The following is a 20,654-nucleotide window of genomic DNA, read 5'->3' on the forward strand; positions in this document are numbered from 1 at the left end:
CAGGGCCACACTGAGGATGAATGTTCCCACTGACACTCTCATCTTCTCTTCCCGTAGCTCTTCATCATTTTGGTCTTGTCCTTTCTCCAAAGGCGAGAGCACCGTAAACAGAGAGATGACACTTCTCACCTCCTGGGGAACCGCTTTGAAATCATCATGTGAGTGGAGCTAGGGCTGATCGCTACAGCTTGGGGAAGCCTGTGTTTGGGGTCAATACCTGTTGTCAGGCCAGGACAACTCCCCGTTAGCTCTCCAGCCTTGCCTCCTCACCACCCCCCTTCCCCTCCCTGCCCCACCCCAGCCCGGCTCCCGAGTTCAGAATTGGCCTCCAAGCCAGGGCGGCCTCAGCACCCAGGGCTGCCCAGGTGTGATGAAAACGTCTCAAGGAGACTCTGCTCACTATGGGAGAGGCCTTCCCACACCCAGCACTATGGCGGCCTCGGGAAGCAGGAGGAAGAGAGCTCTCAGTCGCCCACAGGCAGCAGCAAGCATCCATGCTGGGAGGCGCCAGGAGTCACGCACCAGGAGAGCCCTTGCTGGCTCTGCCATCCTGAGTCTCTGCACCCCTTATCACATTTTTCCTTAAGCTCTAATCGTTCGTATCTCTGCCGCATCATCCTTTAATAATTCATAATAATAATGATAAGGAAGCAGGTAACAGTTACTGCACAGTGACCGTGACCCAGGCACTGAACCTTTTGCTTTGCCAACATTACTTGGACGAACCCTCTTGCCGACCTAGCAGGCTGGAGGTTCTTATCCTCATGTAATGGATGAGTAAACTCAGGCTCAGAGAGGTTAAGTGACTTGCCCAAGTCCACACAGCTAACAAGTGACAAGAGCTTTCACCGAGGTCTGGTTGATATTTGCTCTGATTCCCCCCGACATCATAGCCTAAGCAGGCTCAAGCATGTAAACATGCTAAGGTCTCCACCTTGGATTCTGGAGAAGGGAGAGGAAGCCAGGGTGTTGAGACCAAGGCTAGCGGTGACCTACGGATTCAGGGTGACAAAGGGAGCCCCTGTACCAGCTCTGAGGAGCAGACTCATTCTGGCTAGCCCCCACTGGAGGGGTCAGCCCTTCCCAAACTGCCAGGCCTGAGCCACCCTGGTTGGGACGCAGAGGTAGACTCTGCCCTGGGCATCTGACATGCGGGGCCTGGTGCGGGACTTCTTAAGAAGTAGGAGCACTGTATGGGTCATGTGGAACTGCTTTGAATTCGATTGGTAACGGCACACCTTGCTTACTCCCTGGCCACTTTCCCATCAAAACCCCCACTTTTCTGAGGAGCTCTGGCCCACCGTCTTCACGCATCAGAAGCCCCTCACATGTGTGTGGCACACCACAGTTTGTCAAGCAGTTCTTCATTTGCCGCCCATGGTGTCTCTGACATGAGCAGAGTGGGGGCTGCCATCTGTCTGAAAGATATGGAAACAGTCTCACATATCTCTGAGGTACCACAGGTGGGACTGACTGAATTCGGTTCACGTCCACAAAATACGTGTTGGTGAACGTACAGTGAGTACCTACTCTTTTCAAGATCCTGTGCTAGGTACTCACTCCTTGGAGCGTATCATTTCCTAGACAAACAATAATGCAGAGAGGTGTGCTGCAACACGGACATGCCCTTAGGGCTGAGGGGACCCAGACAAGGCAGCAACTGGGTGGGCCTGCTGGGAGTGGTCGGGGTGATGGTGGTGGGGGCTTCCCGGAAGAGGTGCTCCTTGAGCTGAGACTTGAAGGGGAATCTGAGAAAGACTAAGGGGGCAGGAGGTGAGATCCAGATCCTGGCCCCAGGTCCCTGCCTCCATGCACTGCTCCCATTGCCCCCCAGAGTTTTCATCAAAGGTCGCTTCAGATGCCACTTCAACAAGAAAATCTCTTTTTTTTCCAGATGCGGTTTTTTACTTTGATCTAGACAGAGCCATTTTGGTTAGAAGAAACAGATATCCTGTAAAGCTTGTTTTTGTAAAAGGAAAAGAAAGGATTTTTATAAAGTTACAGAGATTTCCCAGGAACTGGCAAGGCCGGCCTCATGGCCACTGGGTCTCTTGAGATGGGCATTGTTGGGTGACTAATTCTATTCCAGCCTCCCTGCGTCACAGGAGCCCCTCAGCACCATTTTACTACTGTCCTCTCTGCTGTCTGACATTATCATCTGATTTAGGATCTTTGCTTCCCTAAAACCTCTACTTACCTCTAGCACCAACTCTGATCCCAACTTGGCATGACTTTCCAGAATAGAATTTTAATAGAATTTTAACAGCTGACTGGCTCCTGTCCTCAGGGTCAGAAAGCCAAAATCCAAGACCAGGCATCTGATTGGCCCATCCAGAGTCAGGTGGTCCCCCCCTGGTCCAATCAGCTGTGGCCGGGAAGGTATGCTGGCGAGGAACCAGCATGGCCAATGCTACCCAGACCCTCCCAGGGATGTTGGGGCTCTCCTAGTCGCTGGGCACAGGGCAGGCTCCCCCAAGCCTGTCGAGTACATACTCCTTGTTATGGTCTCCTGAGTCATACTGCCTGTGTCTCTCATAGATGAAACTCATCCTATGTTGTTTGTTGTCATGGTTATTAGTGTCCTTGCTTGTGTCCCTCCCTTCACTCCCCTCCCCCGAGCCTTGGAGCTCCTCAAGGGCAAAGATTTTGGTCTTCCTCACTTCAGTACCCTGAATCCATGCTTACCCCCAGAATTAGCCTGGAGGGCCTCAGAAAATGTCAGTTGAAGTGAATAATTCACCCCATAATCCCTCCTCAGGGTAGGATTGATACTTTGGAGGTGAACTGTGGGAATGAGCCACGGTCTGGCCTCATGAGCTGTTTCTCTCGTTCACAGACCTCTGGACTTGGTGGGCACCTTTAGTAACCGATGGTCCTATGGAATCGCCTTTGGGGCCACAGCCAATAAGGTCATGTTCTTGTTCTCGGAAGGCTACCAGCCCTTGCAGATCCCGCAGTGGGCCCAAGGTAAGGACTGCCTCATACCCACTGGGAATTTTGCGATGGCAAGTCTTGCTCTCAGAGATCGCGTGGCAGGGGTTCCCTGGGATCAGGGGATAAAAAAAAAATAAACGTTATGAGTAGTCCGCGTTCTTCCCCGCCTGTAACTTGCCCAAGAAAAATGCCTCCCCTGCCAGGTCAAAGCTTGTTTGTGGGGCTTTCTCTCAGGGAGATTCAGAGCTCCTATAGACATAGAACAAAGGCTCAAAAAGTAGGTTCACCATCACCTACCCCAAAAATTTCAGTCCTGAGTCCTAGCCATCTCTGCCTTCTTGATATCAGCAAGCCCTGGGATTCCTCCTCACAGAGCAATGCTTACTTCTTTGGCCATTGGTCTGAGGCCTCTTCGTTCCCCATGCCTCACGTTCTCCCTGAAGGATCAACTTTAATTTACATAGTCAGCCATTCCAATACAATGACTCCAAACCTCTCTGTCCAGCCCAGTTCTCTCTCAGGGCCTCCCGGCCTGTAAGAGCAAATGCGTACCGGCATCTCATTAGTCTTTAGGGAAATGCAAATTAAAACTGACATGATAAACCACCACACATCTCTTTGAGGTGTACTGTCTGATAAGTTTTGACAAACGTTAACATCCATGAAATCATGACCACAATCAAGACAATGAACTCCATAAGTTTCCTTGTCGCCTTTTGTAATCTCTCCTTCCCACCTTATTCCATCACTGCCCTCATCACTGATCTTTTTCCAGAATTTTATATAAATGGAATTATACAGAATGTACTTTTTATTTTTGGTGTAGCTTCTTTCATACAGCATAGTTATTTTGAGATTCATACACATGTAACATGTGCCAGAAATTCATTCTTTCTTATTGCCAGGTGGTGTTCCATTATATGGAGAAAACAGTTTGTGTGCCCATTCACCTTTTTTTTTTTTTTTTTTTTTTTACAAGGTTTATTTATTCATGAGAGAAAGTGAGCATGCCCCTGGGGCGGTGGCAGGGGTGGGGATGGGAGAAGGAGAGGGAGGGAGAGTCTCAAGCTGGCTCTGCGCTAAGTGTGGAACCCAACCTGGGGCTCAATTCCATGACCCTGAGACCATGACCTGAACCAAAACCAAAAGTCAGCCTTGTAACCAGCCATACCACCCAGGTGCCCGCCCATTCACCTCTTGATGGACATTTGATTTATTTGCATCTTTAGCTATTGCAAATCAAGCTGCTATGAACATTTGTGTACAAATCTTTTTGTGTACCTCTGCTTCCATTTTTCCTAGGTAAATACCTGTGAGTGGAATGGCTGGATCATACACTTCATGTAGTAGATCATACTTTTTAAAGAAATTGTCAAACTGTTTTCCAAAGTGATTGTTCCATTTTAGATTACCACCATCAGTATGTGAGACTTCCAGTTTCTCTATATCCTTGGCAGCACATGGTCAGTCTTTTTATTTTTTATTTATACTGTTCTTGTCAGTTTCTTTTTATTTATTTTTTCCCCTTTCTTAGTTTTTATTTTATTTTATTTTTTTATTTATTATGTTCAATTAGCCAACATATAGTACATCATTAGTTTTTGATGTAGTGTTCAATGATTCATTAGCTGTGTATAACACCCAGTGCTCATCACAACACAACCTCCTTAATACCCATCACCGGGTTACCCCATCCCCCCACCCCACTCCCTTCTGTAACCCTCAGTTTGTTTCCTGGGGTCAATCTCTTTTTAAAATAATTTTTGGGGCACCTAGGTGGCTCAGTCAGCTAAGCACCTGATTCTTGATTTTAGCTCAGGTCATGATCCCAGGGTACTGGGATCGAGAGTCGCATTGGGCTCCCTGCTCAGCAGGAAGCCTGCTTCTCCCTCTGCCTGCCACTCCCCGTTTGTGCTCTCCCTCGCTATCTCTGTCTCTCTTTCTCTTTGACAAATATAAAAAATTAAATCTTAAAAAAAAAAAAAAGATTCTCTCTCTGCCCCTCCCCACCATACCACCGCACTCTCTCTCTCAAATAAATAAATAAATGTTAAAAAAAAGATTCTCTCTCTCCCTCCTCTGCCCCTCTCTCCCACCCCCACTCATGCATGCACTGTCTCTCTCAAAAAATTTTTAAATTTAATTGCATTAGTTTCAGGGACACCTGAGTGGCTCAGTTGGTTAAGCATCTGCCTTCGGCTCAGGTCATGATCCCAGGATCCTGGGATCGAGTCCCACATCGGGCTCCTTGCTCAGCAAGGAGCCTGCTTCTCCCTCTGCCTGCCTCTGTCTCTCTCTCTCTCTCTGATAAATAAATAAAATCTTAAAAAAATATATTTTAATTGCATTAGTTTCAGGTGTACAACATAATGATTCACCATCTCTGTATGTTATGCTCTGCTCACCGCAAATGTAGCTACCATCTGTCACCATACAACGCTATTATAATATCATTGACTGTATTCCCTCATCTGACTTTATTCTTGTGACATTCATTTCATAACCGGCAACCTCTAAGTCCCCTTCACCCATTTTGCACCCCCTCTCTGGCAATCATCAGTTTGTTCTCCGTAAATATAGATCTGATTCTGCTTTTGTTTGTTTGTTTATGAAATAACAAATGTTGGTGAGGATGTAGAGAAAAAAGAACCTTCACGCACTGTTGGTGGGAATGTAAATTGGTACGGCTACTGTGGAAAACAGTATGGAGAGTCCTAGAAAATTAAAAATAGAATTACTATATGATCCAGTAATTCCACTACTGGGTATTTACCCAAAGAAAATGACAGCACTAAGTTGAAAAGATATAAGCACCCAGTGTTTATTGCAGCATTATTTACAATAGCCAAGATATGGAAGCAACCTAAGTGCCCATCGATAAATGGATAAAGAAGATGTGGTACACACACACACACACACACACACACAGGAATATTACTCAGCCATAAAAAGGATGAGATCTTGCCATTTGCAACAACATGGATGGATCTAGGGGGCATAATGCTAAGTGAAGCAAGTCAGACTGAGAAAGACAAATACCATATGATTTTACTCATATGTAGAATCTAAAAAATAAATGAATAGGTGCGCCTGGGTGGCTCAGTCGTTGGGCGTCTGCCTTCGGCTCAGGTCATGATCCCAGGGTCCTGGGATGGAGCCCCGCATCAGGCTCCCTGCTCCGCAGGAGGCCTGCTTCTCCCTCTCCCGCTCACCCTGCTTGTGTTCCCTCTCTCACTGTGTCTCTCTCTGTCAAATAAACAAATAAAATCTTTAAAAAAATAAAAATAAAAAACAAATGAATAAACAAAGTCTTTTTAATTTTAGCCATTCTAAGAAGCGTGTAATGCTGTCTTAATGTGGTTTTAATTTGCATTTTCATAATGACTGATGATGTTGAGCATATTTTCATGTGCTCATTGGCTATCCCTATAGCTTCTTTAGTGAAGGGTCCAAATCGCTTTCCTTATTTATAAAAGTTAGGGTTTTTGTTTTCTTCATATTGAGTTTTGATAGTTCTATATCTAGTTCTGTATATAAGTCCTTTATCAGATGTCTGAATTACATTTGCTCCTAGTCTGTGGCTTTTGTTTTCATTCTACCAACAATTTCTTCTGAAAAGCTGTCTTAAAATTTTGATGAAATCTAATTTATTCATTTTCTTTTTTTTTTTTTAAAGATTTTATTTATTTATTTGACAGAGAGAGACACAGCGAGAGAGGGAACACAAGCAGGGGGAGTGGGAGAGGGAGAAGCAGGCTTCCTGCGGAGCAGGGAGCCCGATGCGGGGCTTGATCCCAGGACCCTGGGATCATGACCCGAGCCGAAGGCAGACGCTTAACGCCTGAGCCACCCAGGCGCCCCTATTCATTTTCTTTTATGGATCATGCTTATGGTGTCAGAAAAGGAATCTTTACCTAATCTAAGGTCATTTAGATTTTCTCCTGTGTTTTTTCTGGAAGCTTTATAGTCATGATATTTTACATTTAGGTCTATGATACATTTTGAGTAGTAGTGTGAGGTACGGATTGAAGTTCCTTTTTTTTTTTTTTGCCTTTGGTTATCCATTTTTTCCAATACTATGTATTTCAAAAACCTGTCCTTTGCCCACAAAATTGCCTTTGGACCTTTGTCCGCAACAATTGGCTGCATACGTATGCATCTGTTTCTGGACTCTGCTCTTTTCCATTGATCTGCAGCACATGAGGGCTCCAATCTCTCCACATCCTCCCCAACAGTATTTTCTATTTTTAAAACAATGGCAGCCATCTCGGCACATGTGACATAGTATCTAATTGCTGCCTGGATTTGCAGGTCCCTGAAGACTAATGCTGTAGGGCACCTGGCAGGGTCAGAACATCATTTCCTGCTTCGTGGCTCGAGATTCCTCTCTTCTGTTTTCACAAAGTGATTATAGAGGTGTATCCCCCTAACACCCTCAGCCTTTCCCAGTCACCCTCTTCCCCCCACTGGCATCTGGACCCACTGTTTCCCAGCTCCTGACGTTCCTCTCCCTCTCACTTTGGAGTCTGACGGGTCTGCAGGCCGCCTCCATGGGGGGCTGTGTCGTGGGAGGGGCCTGAGGTAGTCAGCAGAGCAAGGTCACGGCCGCCGGCTTTTCCTCAGCCGTGAATCGCGGCCTTCAGCACCTTGCCCACTTTCAGCTGGGATTTCAGCTTCAGTGTCTTGTGTCTGCTGGCAGGTTGAGGTTCTGTTCTCAGGCCTTCAGACATCCCACTGCCTTCCTCTGCTTCCTCTTACTCAGATGTCGAAACCAAATGGTCTCGAGACCTAGATTTCTGGTAGATGTTGTCTGCGGGTTTGGTTTTGCCATCTTAGTTACTCTGTCCGCTTCTGTGACAGGTAGATTGCAAAATTATGCTCTTGTGGCTTCTGTCCTCACAGAAATTCTTCCTTGTATATAGGGTCCTGTCCTGCCAGCAGCCCACCATTCACATGCATGTAAATACTGACCAGCCCCAGCCGACCACCTGCCATCTGAGTGAGGAATGCCCTTCCTTCCCTTCTCCTCTCTGTCTTACAAACCCCTGCTTGTATTTCCTGGCCTTGTTAAATGTCACCACCTCCAGGAAGCCTTCCCTGATCCAGACCCTAGGTGAAGTCTGGGGCTTCCACTTCTTGTCCCCACAGCAGATCGACTGTGCCTCTGTTAACACACCACTCACCTTCCTCCCTGTCTTCTCTATTGGACTGCAAGCATCTCAAAGCAAGAAGCTTGTTCATTCCTCCTGTAGCCTTAGTGTCTGGCTCTGGAGCCAGCTCAAAGCAGATACTTTGTGAAGGTCGTGTTGCACGATTAGATTTTCCTGGATCCTGTTAGATTCTCTAAGAGCTAGTCAGTGGCAGAATGACTATTATCATTGCCTTGTGTAGAAAGGACAGGATGGTTACGAGAGGTCTTGCGCACACACATCACCACGCTTTGTGTTGCCGTGGTGCACTCGCAGTGCTGTACTCTTGGTGGTTGCTGTTTGTTCAGGTATGTGGCCTGCCTGCACCTCATAGTGTGAGCTGCCCAAAGGCAGGGACCAGGTCTTCCTCATCCCAATACTTAGCCAGTGCCTGGCATGGAAGAGGTCCCAGGAAGGGTCCGTTGCAAGAGTGAAAGGCATTCCCGCATTCCTCCTTGCTGAGCTGGGGCTTGTCCTCTCATCTCTTTGGGTCCTGAGGCCTGCGACTGGAAGTCGGTGTAAAGCCCCATAGCTTCCTTGGGGTGCCCGGAGCCCGTGGAAGAGGATTCATGGCATCTCTGGCCCTGTCTCTCCCAGCCTTTGTGCTGCTGATCGGAGGCATGGAAGTCGGCCTGTCCCACTTCCCCTTCTTTGCCTGCCTCTCGTCGGAGTTCCAGCTGCTCAGCTCCATCTTCGGCTTCAGCTACTCTCTGATCTGGTAAGACGGACGCTGCCTGCCTGCCTTCCTGTGACTCCTTCGGCCATGGCTGACCTCTGGACAAAGGGCTGGGGGTGACCTGCGAGCTCCCCATGGAGGGCTTCTTTGCCCAGACCTGAGGCTCACGATGGGCAGGTGGGGTGACTGGTCCCAGGTCCCACTGTGGCCTCTCTGTGGGACTGCACTTTAGGCTGCAGAAGGTCAGGCCAGCGTGCTTTCTGCTTCACAGCCACTTGTGATTAGAATATTCCCCGAAGTCAGCGATGTAGCAAACTTCATTTCTGTAAACTGCCCAGGGTCCCAGTTGGGGGATGCAGGAGTCCCATTTGGATGCTTCTCTTCTGTGCTGGCATGTCTCCCCCAGGAGCCCAGGGGAAAGTCCATGCACCTCAGCTTGACGTTCAGGGCCACTGCGGTGCGGCCTCCCCTGTCTCTCTATCCCCCCCAGTCTCCAGCACACACCCTCTGGTCACACTAGACACCTGCGTTCCTTCATCCACCCACTTACTCGGCAGACATGCTATTATCTCCTCGCTCTGAGCCAGGGAACACGCTAGAGAACAAGACAGCCCCTGTGGGTCATGCTTTCTGGCCTCTTTGTCTCTATTTTGCTGTTCCCCCTGTGGATTACCTTCCCCGACTCGATCCGGTGGTAGACACAGGCTCATCCTTCAGGGATTGCCAACCCCACAGATGGAGAACTTCCTAACCCTCCTGTTGATTTCTGTGCCCTCAGCACTGGCACGGGACCAGCCCCAGGAGTCCTTGCTGCCTGAATAATCCCACGAGCATTCTGCTTTCGCGCCTCTGTCCCCCTCACTGAGCCGGCTTCCCCCCTGCAGCACTTTCTGGGACGCAGGGGTCCTGAGGCCCACGTGCAGGCCACTGCGGGGGCTCACAAGCAGCTGACGCACCAGTGACTACAATCCTAAGTCTGTAGACGGCTCGCTTTATAAAATGAAAAGAGAGTGTATCTGGGGTTAGACGTGGAGTCATAGTACCATCTTGTTGCCCTCTGACAAACCTTCGCCCCGGGGAGGAGATGGTGGGGGGACTCACTCAGCGGCCTGCACTCCCTGGGAGATGAATCGGGCTGGAAGGTGACCAGGACCGTGTCGGGGGCTAAAGCCTTGAGGCTCGTTCCTCAGGGCACCGTTTCCAGACGACGCCAGGATGGGCAGAAGGAGCGTGGACACCAGAGTTGGGAGACCTGGGCCTCAGTCCTGGCTCCAGGTGTGACTCTGGACAGATTCCTTTCCCTCTACGGGCTTCAGCTTGTTCCGCTGGCAGGGAGAAGGAGCTCCCTCATGGACTTGTGCTCTGCTGTGTGGATCCCGGGTTTGTGTCCTATCCGAGGGCATGTGAGATGAATTTGGTGCACGTACTTTAGCATAAGCAGGGTGCCTGATCTGGGAGGGAGGTACGTGGAGGCCTGGGCACCAGCCCTCCCGAGGAGGAAGGAAAGGGGAGGTAGCTCCAGGCTGATGGGATCTGGGCTTCTTTACAGGGACCATGCTGGGAGCGGTCACAGTACCCCAAACCCTGTTTTTGTCCTGCAGGTTTGCTGTCACTGTCCTTTACATCACAGAGTGTCCCCATGGGCAGGTGAGTCCCCGCTGATCTATGTGTAGTGTATTCAGTCCTGTCACCGTGACCAATTTGCTGTGTGACATTGGACAAACCCCTGCCACTTTTCTGGGCCTCAGTTCCCTCGTGTGAACAGGAGAGTTGGAGCCATTCATGATGCTTCCATTTGTACAGCACCTTATGTTCATCAAGGTGCTCATTCACAGACATATGTTCTCTCAGTTGATGTTCACAGCAGTCCCTCAAGGTGGGGAACCTCTCAGCAGACCTATTTCACAGGTGAAGAAACGGAGGCCAAGTGTATTAAGTAACTCTTCAGAAGTAGCAGATTCGAGAGTTGAGACCAGGTCTGGCTGACTCCAAAGCTCATTTCTTTCCATTCCTTCATGTAGCCTTACTTTCTCTGTCTATAAAATGGGAGACTAGGACTGGATGAACCCTCCAGCTTTGCCATGCATTGTCCTTCTTGGAATTGGGGGGAACTGGTTCATCTTTTGGCCTTGTATGCGACGAAAAGGAGCAAGATGAAAGAGCATGTCACACTGCATCTAGAAGAGTTACTAGGCAGGTGGGGGGAGCACCAGTGGGCCTCTGGGGTTAGGAGCCGATGGGAGCCTTCCAAAGTCTCTCCTGGGCTTCACTCACTGTGGAGACTACAGGGTGTGATGAAGAGAGTCTGGAGGAACTGGATTGGAAAATGAGTTTGGGGGCTGGGCTTTCCCTCTGCATCTCTGTGCTGGGATTAAGAACGTTCTAGCATACCTCTGCCCAGAAAGATGCCCTCCACTCTGCTCATGGTGCCAGAGAGTCTAGATCACAGGCATTTTCTTTGGTACCTTGGAGAGCTTCCGGTCTTCCTGAGGTTCTTCTGAAATTTGAAATATTCGTGGTTAATTAAGGGAGAGGGCAGGGTCTTACCTCTATGCTCAGAATCACTAACGTTAAGAACTGCTATATGCTAGGTGTTGTTCGAGGCTCAGCCCCCCAGATCAACTGTTGCATAGTTCAGGGTGCTTCAAGGCACTTTGAAGGCTGTGTGTTAGTGCCGTCCCCAGCTCACTGACACGAAAGTGAGGCTCAGGGGCTAATGGGACTTACAAGTTCAAAACCAAGGGACTGAAATTCAGACTAAGGTAATTATAAAGATTTCATCTCATGTTCTCAAATGTGTTCATGGAAACATTATGTATAAAAATGAGACATTGGAAGAGTCTAAAATGTCAAATATTAGGAGAAACTTTAAATAAAATTGGTTCATCTAAACAATGCACTATTATGCAGCATTGAAAGTGACAGATGCAAATAATTTGTAAGCATGTGGGGAGCTGACTGTGATGTGTACAGGCCTCTGCACTTGGTATAATATCAATTTATAGTAGATACAGATGTCAGGATAGATACAGAGGAAAGGCGCTGGAATACTGGCAGTGGTGACGTCTGATGTCCAAGTGGTGAGCAGACATTGGAGAGGAGGATGAAGGGGAGACGTGAGCCCCTGCATCTCAGCATGCTCTGTCCTGCCCCGGAACGGCACAACATCAAAACCCGACTCCCCATGGGGGCAATTGCTCTGGAAATAAAAAAACATGAAACTGGGGCACCTGGGTGGTTCAGTCGGTTGAGCGTCTGACTCTTGATTTCGGCTCAGGTCGTGATCTTGGGGTCATGGGATCGAGCCCCGCGTCTGGCTATGCACTGGGCAGCGAGTCTGCTTGAGATTCTCTCCCTCTCCCTCTCTCTCTGCCCCTCCCCTTGCTCACACACACACTCTCTCTGTTTCTGAAATAAATAAATAAATAAATCTTAAAAAAATAAATCCCACAAAACCACACCACTAAATTATGAAAGATAAGTCACAATATTATTTGTCCTAAAACAGTGACAAAAGTTCTTTGTGTGTGTGTGTGTTGTTTTTTTTCTTTCATTAAAATGAAAGTAAAATCACAGAAAAACTATGAGCACCATCTCAAGAGACTTGTGCTTTTGGACACTTGTGTTGCTGCCAACCTCCCCTCCCCTCCCTCCCTTCTTCCTTCCTTCTTTTTTTCTTCCTTCTCTTTTTGTTTCTCCTTCTCTCTCTACTCTCTCCCTCTTTCTCCTCTTTGGTGCTCCCCTCCCTGTTTCCTCTCCTTACCCCTATTTCTCTCTCCCTCTCTGTTGTGTGTATTTTCCAAAAGTAGCAATATTTAATCCCTGATCAAATGAAGCCATGAAAGCCCTTTGTATAAAATAAAATGGGGGTATTAGGACTCACACCCAGGGCTGCTGGACTGTGGGCCACGGCTGGTCCCATGGTGTGGGACTGGGGGAGCTGAGATGGACCCCTGGCCACCCAGCTCTGGGCGTGGGCTGGGGCAGGCAGATCTGCATCCACAGCTTCACCGGTGGCCCGGCCCTGGCCCAGCGACAGCCCGCACCCCATGCTCTGCTTCGGTTGCAGTTTCTGGGGAGGTACGAGACGGTCCTGTTCTACTGGCCCTCACTGCTGTGCCTGGCCTTCCTGCTGGGCCGCTTCCTGCATATGTTTGTCAAGTCTCTGAGGGTCCACCTGGGCTGGGAGCTGCAGATGGTGAGTCCCGAGTGGGAGCCCCGTGTGTGTCCCCGCAGGGCTGGTCTGCGCAGCTGCCCTGGGAGGGAGGCACTACGTTTACTGCTCCCATTCTGCGTGAGGAAACATGGCCCCGGGGAGGTGGGTTGTATCGCCTAAGGTCATGTCGCTGGTCTGGAGCAGAGCGGGAACTGCAACCAGAGAGCTCAGTTGTTGAAGCTCTCTCTTAACCTCTGCTCCATCCAGAAGAGTGGCTTTCCCCAAATTCCTGGCCTCTGTGACAGAGCCTGTCACAAGGATTTGTGAGCCCCAGCATACACCTGTCTCTTTTCTCACAGGAAGAAAAGCCTTTCCTGGAAGTTCACCAGGCACAGCATGTCAAACGTCTCCTGAGGAAGCCCCCTTTGCAGTAAGCCCCGGGGTGCCTCATTCGCCCCTCTGTGTTTGCACCCATGTGGACGAGCCCTGAGACAACTGGAAAGGCGCAGAGTAGTCAGGACTCTTGTTGGCTAATGACAGAAACTCAAATCAAACTAGATTAAAGAGAACAAGGAAATGTGCGGCCTTCCTTAACAAGAAAGTCTAGAGGTGGTCAGCTCAGAAGCAGATGGATCCAGGGGCTTCACTGATATCAGAACCAGGGCGAGTTCCCTCATTTTCTCTTAGCTCTGCTTTGATGTGTGTTAGCCTTGTAGTGAGGTGGGCTTCCTTCCCGTGGTGGCCCCCGGAATCTCTAAGCTTATACCCTCCTGGTTTAAGCTCACAGGAAAAAGAAATTTTATTTTCTAATAATTCAAACCAAACTCCCATTGTGATTCATTGGATCACATTGGACCACGTGTCTTCCCAAAACCAATTACTGTGGCTAGGCGATTAGAGTAAATGGATTATTAAGCCTGTCACATATTCATCGTTGGAACTAGGAAGTGGTTCAGCCTCACTTAACCGCTAGGACTGATGGGAGGGAGCAGGTTCCCAGAGAAAGACCGTTGTGCTGTTACCAATACAAGAAGACATAGCTCATGGCCAAGCAAAAGCACTGGTCTTCAGTGACCTATTCCTGCTACTGCCACCATGTACCAAGGGGATATACCCCAAAGAAAGGACGTGGCTAGTCCAAGGTCATACAGTGGCAAAGCTCATACTTTGGTTAGAACTACATTTGCCTACATGTAGCTGAAAAGGCAAAATAACAGTGGGACACACAAGAGGGAGATTTCTTTCTTTCTCATGTAGAAGAATTCTGGAGGCAGGCAGTTCATACTGACTCTGGACTGCCCACCATGGAAGTTTGCTGATCATCTGTCTTTCTGCTGCCATTCTTAGTGATTGTCATCATGAAGGCTGTCCACGTCCAAGATAGATGCTGGGTGGGCTCCAGGTTAGACCAGCCACTGTGTCGGCATTTTAGACAGCGGGCAGGAGAAAAGAAGGAAGGGCAGTGGGGTCCCTCCCAGCTGTGTCAATTCTACCTCAGCACCTTCCCCCAAAGTGCCATACCACACTGTGGTCACATCTGATTGGCCTGTGCTTACTCTTTCACTCTTAGCTGTAAGAAAGTCGGGAGCGATAGCCCTTTAGTTTGCTGAATTGCTGTATTGAGTAAAACTGAGTCTCTGTTCTTAAGAATGAGGGGAAAATGAAAACTGGAATCTACCGGTATTCTTTCTCTTCACTACATTCTAAGATGAAGCAGAGACAATGAGGTTATTTTCAGAAGAATCAGACATTTGTTTACCAACCACAGCCTCTCTTTTCTTGTTATTTATTCATTCACAGGGAGACTAAAAAGTCCTGGTTCCAAACCAGAATCTATGAGTGGGACCCCTGCTTTCAGTTCCCAAGCAGAATGATTGGAACCACCGTGTTGGCTTTCATATGCCTGTATCTTGTAAGTAGATTGGAACAAATCCTTTTCTGTTTCATAAATGGGGTGGGGTTAAGACAGGTTATTCTTTAAAAGCTAGGTCAAAACTGAATCTCTGTAAATCAAAGAAGTACAATTTTTTGACCCCTATCATTTTTACTCCAAGGACACTTTCACCCACATGGCGAATATTACTAATAAATATAATTGAATTATTTATGGAGACTTCCAGTTAAATCAATTCTATGTAAACAGCTTGCAAGAAGCTACTCCATCCTAACAACAAGTAAAAATCTGAACAAACTGAAAAATCAACAGTTCTTCTTAGATGCATAAAAAAAGAGAAGTCATGGTGCAAACCGTTGTCCCTAAAATTGGAGACAGACAGGTGGATAGGAGAACCACAATAGAATGGAACAAATAAAATCTAGCAATATATGAAAGGAATTATACACCACAACCAAGTGGGATTTATCTCAGATATGCAAGCCTGGTACAGAATTAAAAATTAATGTAATCAATCACATCAGTAACTGAAAGAAGAAAAATCACATGATCATATCAATAGATGTAGGAAAAACATTTAACAAAATCCAACACGAGTTCATGAGAAAATTTTTCAGCAACCTAGGCATAGAGGAGAACTCCTTCAATCTGATAAAGAATATCAACAAAAAAATCTACAACTAACATCCTACTTTATGGTGAGAAATTAGAAGCTTTCCCACTAAGATCAGGAAGAAGGCAAGACTGTTCCCCCTCACCACTCAACATTTACTTAGGAGATTCTAGCTAAGTAATAAGACAAGAAAAGGAAATAAAAAGTATACTGATTGGGAAGGAAGAAGTAAAAATGTCTTTGTTCACAGATGACATGATTGTGTATGTAGAAAATCCAAAAGAATCAACGAAAAAACTCCTGAAGGGGCGCCTGGTTGGCTCAGTCAGTAGAGTGTGTGACTCTTGATCTCAGGGTTGTAAGTTCGAGCCCCATGCTGGGTGCAGAGATTACTTAAAGTCTTAAAAAAACCCCAACTTCTGGAACTAATAAGCAGTTATAGCAAGGTTGCAGGGTACAAGGTTAACATACAAAAGTCAATTGCTCTTTTATATATTAACATTGAACAAGGGGAATTTGAAATTAAAAATACAATATCATTTACATTAGCATCCCCCCAAAAGGAATACTTAAGTGTAAATCTAATAAAATATGTATAAGATCTATATGAGGAAAATTACAAACCTGTGTTGAAAGGAATCAAATCAACTAAATACATGGAGAAATATCCTATATTCGTGGATGGAAAGACTCAATATTGTCAAGATATCAGTACTTCCCAACTTGATTTACATATATTGGGATTGATCTATATTGGAATTCAAAGAAATCTCAATCAAAATCCCAGGGAGTTACTTTGTGGATATTGACAAACTGGTTCTAAAGTTTTCAGGGAGAGGCAAAAGACTCATAGTAGACAACACTGTTTTGAAGGAGAAGAAGAAAGTTGAAGGACTGACACTACTCAATTTCAAGGCTTACTGCAAAGCTGCACTAATCATGACAGTGTGGTGTTGGCAAAAGAATAGACAAATGAATCAATGGACAGAATAGAGAGCTAAGAAATAGACCAACAGAAATATAGTCAGCTTATCTTTGACAAAAGGGCAAAGGTAATACAATGGAGTGAAGATTTTCTTTTTAATAAATGATGCTGGAACAACTGGACATCCACATGCAAAAAAAAAATGAATCTAGACGCAGACCTTCATAAATATTAACTTAAAATGGATCACAGACCTAAACATCAAATGCAAAACTATAAAACTCCTAGAAGGTAAAATAGGAGAAAATTTAGGTGACCTTGGGGGTTTGGTGATGACTTTTAATTTTTTTAATTAAATTAAATTTATTATTGTTACTATTTTTGGCATTATCGAGCATTTATTTAAGGGGCTGGTAAGTGTGAATAATTTATGTATTTATGTATGTATGTATTTATTTTTATTAATTCCAGTATAGTTAACATATTATTTCAGGTGTACAATATAGTGATTCAACTATTCTATACATCACCCAGTGCTCATCACAACAAGTGCACTCCTTATTCCCCTTCACCTATTTCACCCATCCCTCCACCCACCTCCCCTCCGGTAAATATCAGTTTGTTCTCTACATTGAAGTGGTGATGATTTTTTAGATATGACACCAAAGACAATCCATGAAAGGTTGATAAGCTGGGCTTCATTAAAATAAAAACATTTTCTTCTGCAAAAGACAGTGTCAAGAGAGCAAAAAGACAAGCCACATTGGGAGAAGATATTTGCAAAAGACACATCTGATAAAGTCTGTTATTCAAAATATACAATGAGCGCTTAAAATTCAATAAGAAGAAAATAAATAACCAGATTGAAAAATGGACCAAAGACCTTAATAGTCACCTCACAGAGAAGATAGATGGCAAATAAGCTTTTGAAGACATGCTCTACCGAAAAATGAAACAAGATGAAACCACAAAGGGAGACAGACCATAAGAAACTCTTAATCTCAGGAAACAAACTGAGGGTTGCTGGAGTGGTGGGGGGTAGGAGGGATGGGGTGGCTGGGTGATGGACATTGGGAAGGGTATGTGCTATGGTGAGTGCTGTGAATTGTGTAAGACTGATAAATCACAGACCTGTACCTCTGAAACAAATAATACATTATATGTTAAAAAAAAAAAAGAAGAGGGGCGCCTGGGTGGCTCAGTCGTTAAGCGTCTGCCTTTGGCTCAGGTCATGATCCCAGGGTCCTGGGATCGAGCCCCGCATCTGGCTCCCTGCTCAGCGGGAAGCCTGCTTCTCCCCCTCTCACTCCCCCGCTTGTGTTCCCTCTCTCGCTGTGTCTCTCTCTGTCAAATAAATAAATAAAATCTTTAAAAAAAAAAAAGAAGAAGAAGATAGTAGGAAGGGAAAAATGAAATCGGGGGGAAATCGGAGGGGGAGACGAACCATGAGAGACTATGGACTCTGAGAAACAAACTGAGTGTTTTAGAGGGGAGGGGTGGGGGGATGGGTTAGCCTGGTGATGGGTATTAAAGAGGGCACGTATTGCATGGAGCACTGGGTTTTATACGCAAGCAATGAATCATGGAACACTACATCAAAAACTAATGATGTAATGTACGGTAACTAACATAACATAATAAAATAAAATAAAAAACAAAAAAACCCAAAAACATGCTCTACAGCATATGTCATCAGGAAAATGCAAGTTAAAACAAAAATGAGATACTACTACACACCTATTAGAATGGCCAAAATTCAGGACACTGACAACATCAAATGCAGATAAGGATGTGGAGCAACAGGAACTCTCATTCATTGCTGGTGGAAATGAAAATGGTACGGCCACTTTGTAAGATACTTGGGTGGGTTCTGACAAAACTAAATGTACTCTTACCATGTGATCCAGCAATCACCTTCCTTGGTATTTACCCACATGCACTAAAAACTTATGTCCACACAAAAACCTGCACGTGGATATTTATAGCAGCTTTATACATAATTGCTAAAATACGGAAGTGACCAAGAGCCCTTCAGTAGGTGAATGGATAAATAATCTTTGGTACATCCAGACAATGGGATACAATTCAGCACTAAAATGAAATGAACTATCAGGCAATGAAAAGACATGGAAGAAACTTAGATGCATATTAGTAAGTGAAAGATGCCAATTTGAAAAGGTTACACAATGTATGATTCCAACTGTGTGATATTTTGAAAGGCAAAATTATGGAGACAGTAAAAGATCAGTGGTTTCCAGGGGTTGGGAAGAGGGAGGGATGAATAGGCAGAACACAGAAGATTTTTGGGGCAGTGAAAATACTTTGTATGATACTATTATGGTAGATACATGTCATTAGATGTTTGTCCAAATCCATAGAATGTGCAACACCTAGAGCGTACCCTAGTGTGAACTATGGAGTTTGGGTGATAATCATGTTTCATCATAGGTGCATTATTTAAGTTTGTTTTCTCAACAAAAAAAAAATTTTAATGTTGGCATAATTCTGACTTTAATATTTTATTAAGCATGGGATCAAAACATTTCATGTGGTCAGAATTTCTTGGGGTAAAATGTCTGAGTCAAAGGTAGGGTCAACATGGAGAGATAGAAATGGCAAGACCAAATTGTCTTCTGGATGATACCTATGTAAATTAATCCTGTGATTGAGTTTTAAACGAATGTATTAGTTAGGTAATGCTGAAGTACCACATAAACCCCTAAATTTCAGTGACTTAACACTATATATATTTTTGCCATGTAACAATGTCAAGTGGGTGTTCAGGTTTTGGGGGCAGCAGTCCTCCGTGTGTTACTCCATAACCCAGATCTTTCATCATGTGCCTCATTATCCCTAAGAACCCTCACCCTCTGCATCCAGTCAGCAGAAGGGGGAGGTGCATGGAGAAATGCATGTAGAAGGTTTTCAAAGGCTTGTGTGGAATAGCACACATTCCTTCCACTCCTCTTCCATGGGCAAGAACCATGTCATGTGGCCACATCTAACTCAATGGAGGCTGGGAAAGGTAGTCCAGCTTTGCGCCCAAAGAAGGGGAGAATGGATTTTAACAGACAACTGGAGTTCTCTGCAACGTGAATAACTGACTTGGAGTTATTGTGTTCCTTAAGTCTTGGGTGGTTATCTGAATGCCAAGCACCATGCTAAGACGTGGAAGAGAGAAGACAGCTGATTCAGCAGAGTCTTGGTTTGGGAGAGACCCATGGCTTAAGAGAAGGGGATACAATGTGGTATGAAGTACCTGCCATCTAAAGAGAGGAAAAAGGTGAAAGTGCTCTGAAAGTTTAGTGAATTATCCTAGATTGAGACACTGCCTGAAGATGGTAACATTTGGAGCTGCACATTCAAAGACAAACAAAATTTGGTTGATGAAGTAAAATGGTAGTAGGAACTCTAGAAGCTTTGGTGTGATGGTAGGCGGCATGGAGCCATGATGACAGGATGATGGGAGTGAGCACATGTGACACGAGTACAGGAAACAGCACCTTCTCTAACGTGGTTACCACCAAGACGCCAGATGGACAGCGGTGAGAGGTACGGCTGGAATTGTCCCCAAGGTCACTCCTTAGTCATAGTTAGGCAGTCATTTCACTTGGATGTAATTAATATTTGAAGAGTTCCTTGAGCCCTCATAGGACCTAGTCTCGTATGCTACTGGGTGAAGAAAAGAGTTTGAGGTGACTCCAAAAAAGTCTTCAGAGAAGTCACAGTCTCACTCATCTTGGGATAGCCACTGTCCAGAGTCTATTTCAGATTTGTTTTGAACTTCAAAGAGTTTTGATCTCAAAACCAAAGAGTGATCCATATGTTATTCACCTACTAGGCTGGACTCAGGTGTGACATTGATATGTTTGCTCTTTGTATCAGTTCGTTGTCATTGAGTTCTGCATGTTCGTGTATGTGAGAGATGAGCTGGATGTGTTTGAAGGGGAGCTGGAGAGCTATATCACCTCCGTGAACCAGACGGGAACCCTGACCCCAGTCATCCTGCAGGTGAAAGAGCTGATGAGCGTCACCAAAGGTACAACCATTCCACCACCTTTGTTGGGGAAGTGTGGGAAACTGGGAGAAGGACTTATAATTAACTGGTGACAGGTACACACCTGGGATAATTATTGCTGTAGCATTGCTATTATCTGCATGAGGTACCTGGTTTGGGAGACAAGTGGGTTACAACTGATATATGCCTCCCTGGGTGACTAGAAGGCCAATGGGGTCGGGATCCGGGCCATTTTGTTAAAACCTGTTT

The 20,654-nt window shown here is 45.9% G+C and overlaps 1 protein-coding gene across 1 annotated transcript in view; it reads left to right on the forward strand.

The window, feature by feature from the left end:
• LOC116641162 (stimulated by retinoic acid gene 6 protein-like) overlaps positions 1–20,654 on the forward strand; it is a 48,317-nt gene that overhangs the window by 13,041 nt on the left and 14,622 nt on the right. Inside the window, exons 3-10 of the mRNA XM_032418703.1 lie at positions 58–158; positions 2,837–2,967; positions 8,721–8,841; positions 10,401–10,446; positions 12,869–12,997; positions 13,315–13,385; positions 14,756–14,867; positions 20,273–20,426. Coding sequence (XP_032274594.1) covers positions 58–158; positions 2,837–2,967; positions 8,721–8,841; positions 10,401–10,446; positions 12,869–12,997; positions 13,315–13,385; positions 14,756–14,867; positions 20,273–20,426 — 865 coding nt within the window. The remainder of the gene's footprint in view (positions 1–57; positions 159–2,836; positions 2,968–8,720; positions 8,842–10,400; positions 10,447–12,868; positions 12,998–13,314; positions 13,386–14,755; positions 14,868–20,272; positions 20,427–20,654) is intronic.

Source organism: Phoca vitulina, unplaced genomic scaffold (assembly GCF_004348235.1).
Source record: "Phoca vitulina isolate PV1807 unplaced genomic scaffold, GSC_HSeal_1.0 scaffold21, whole genome shotgun sequence".
Lineage (NCBI taxonomy): Eukaryota > Metazoa > Chordata > Mammalia > Carnivora > Phocidae > Phoca > Phoca vitulina.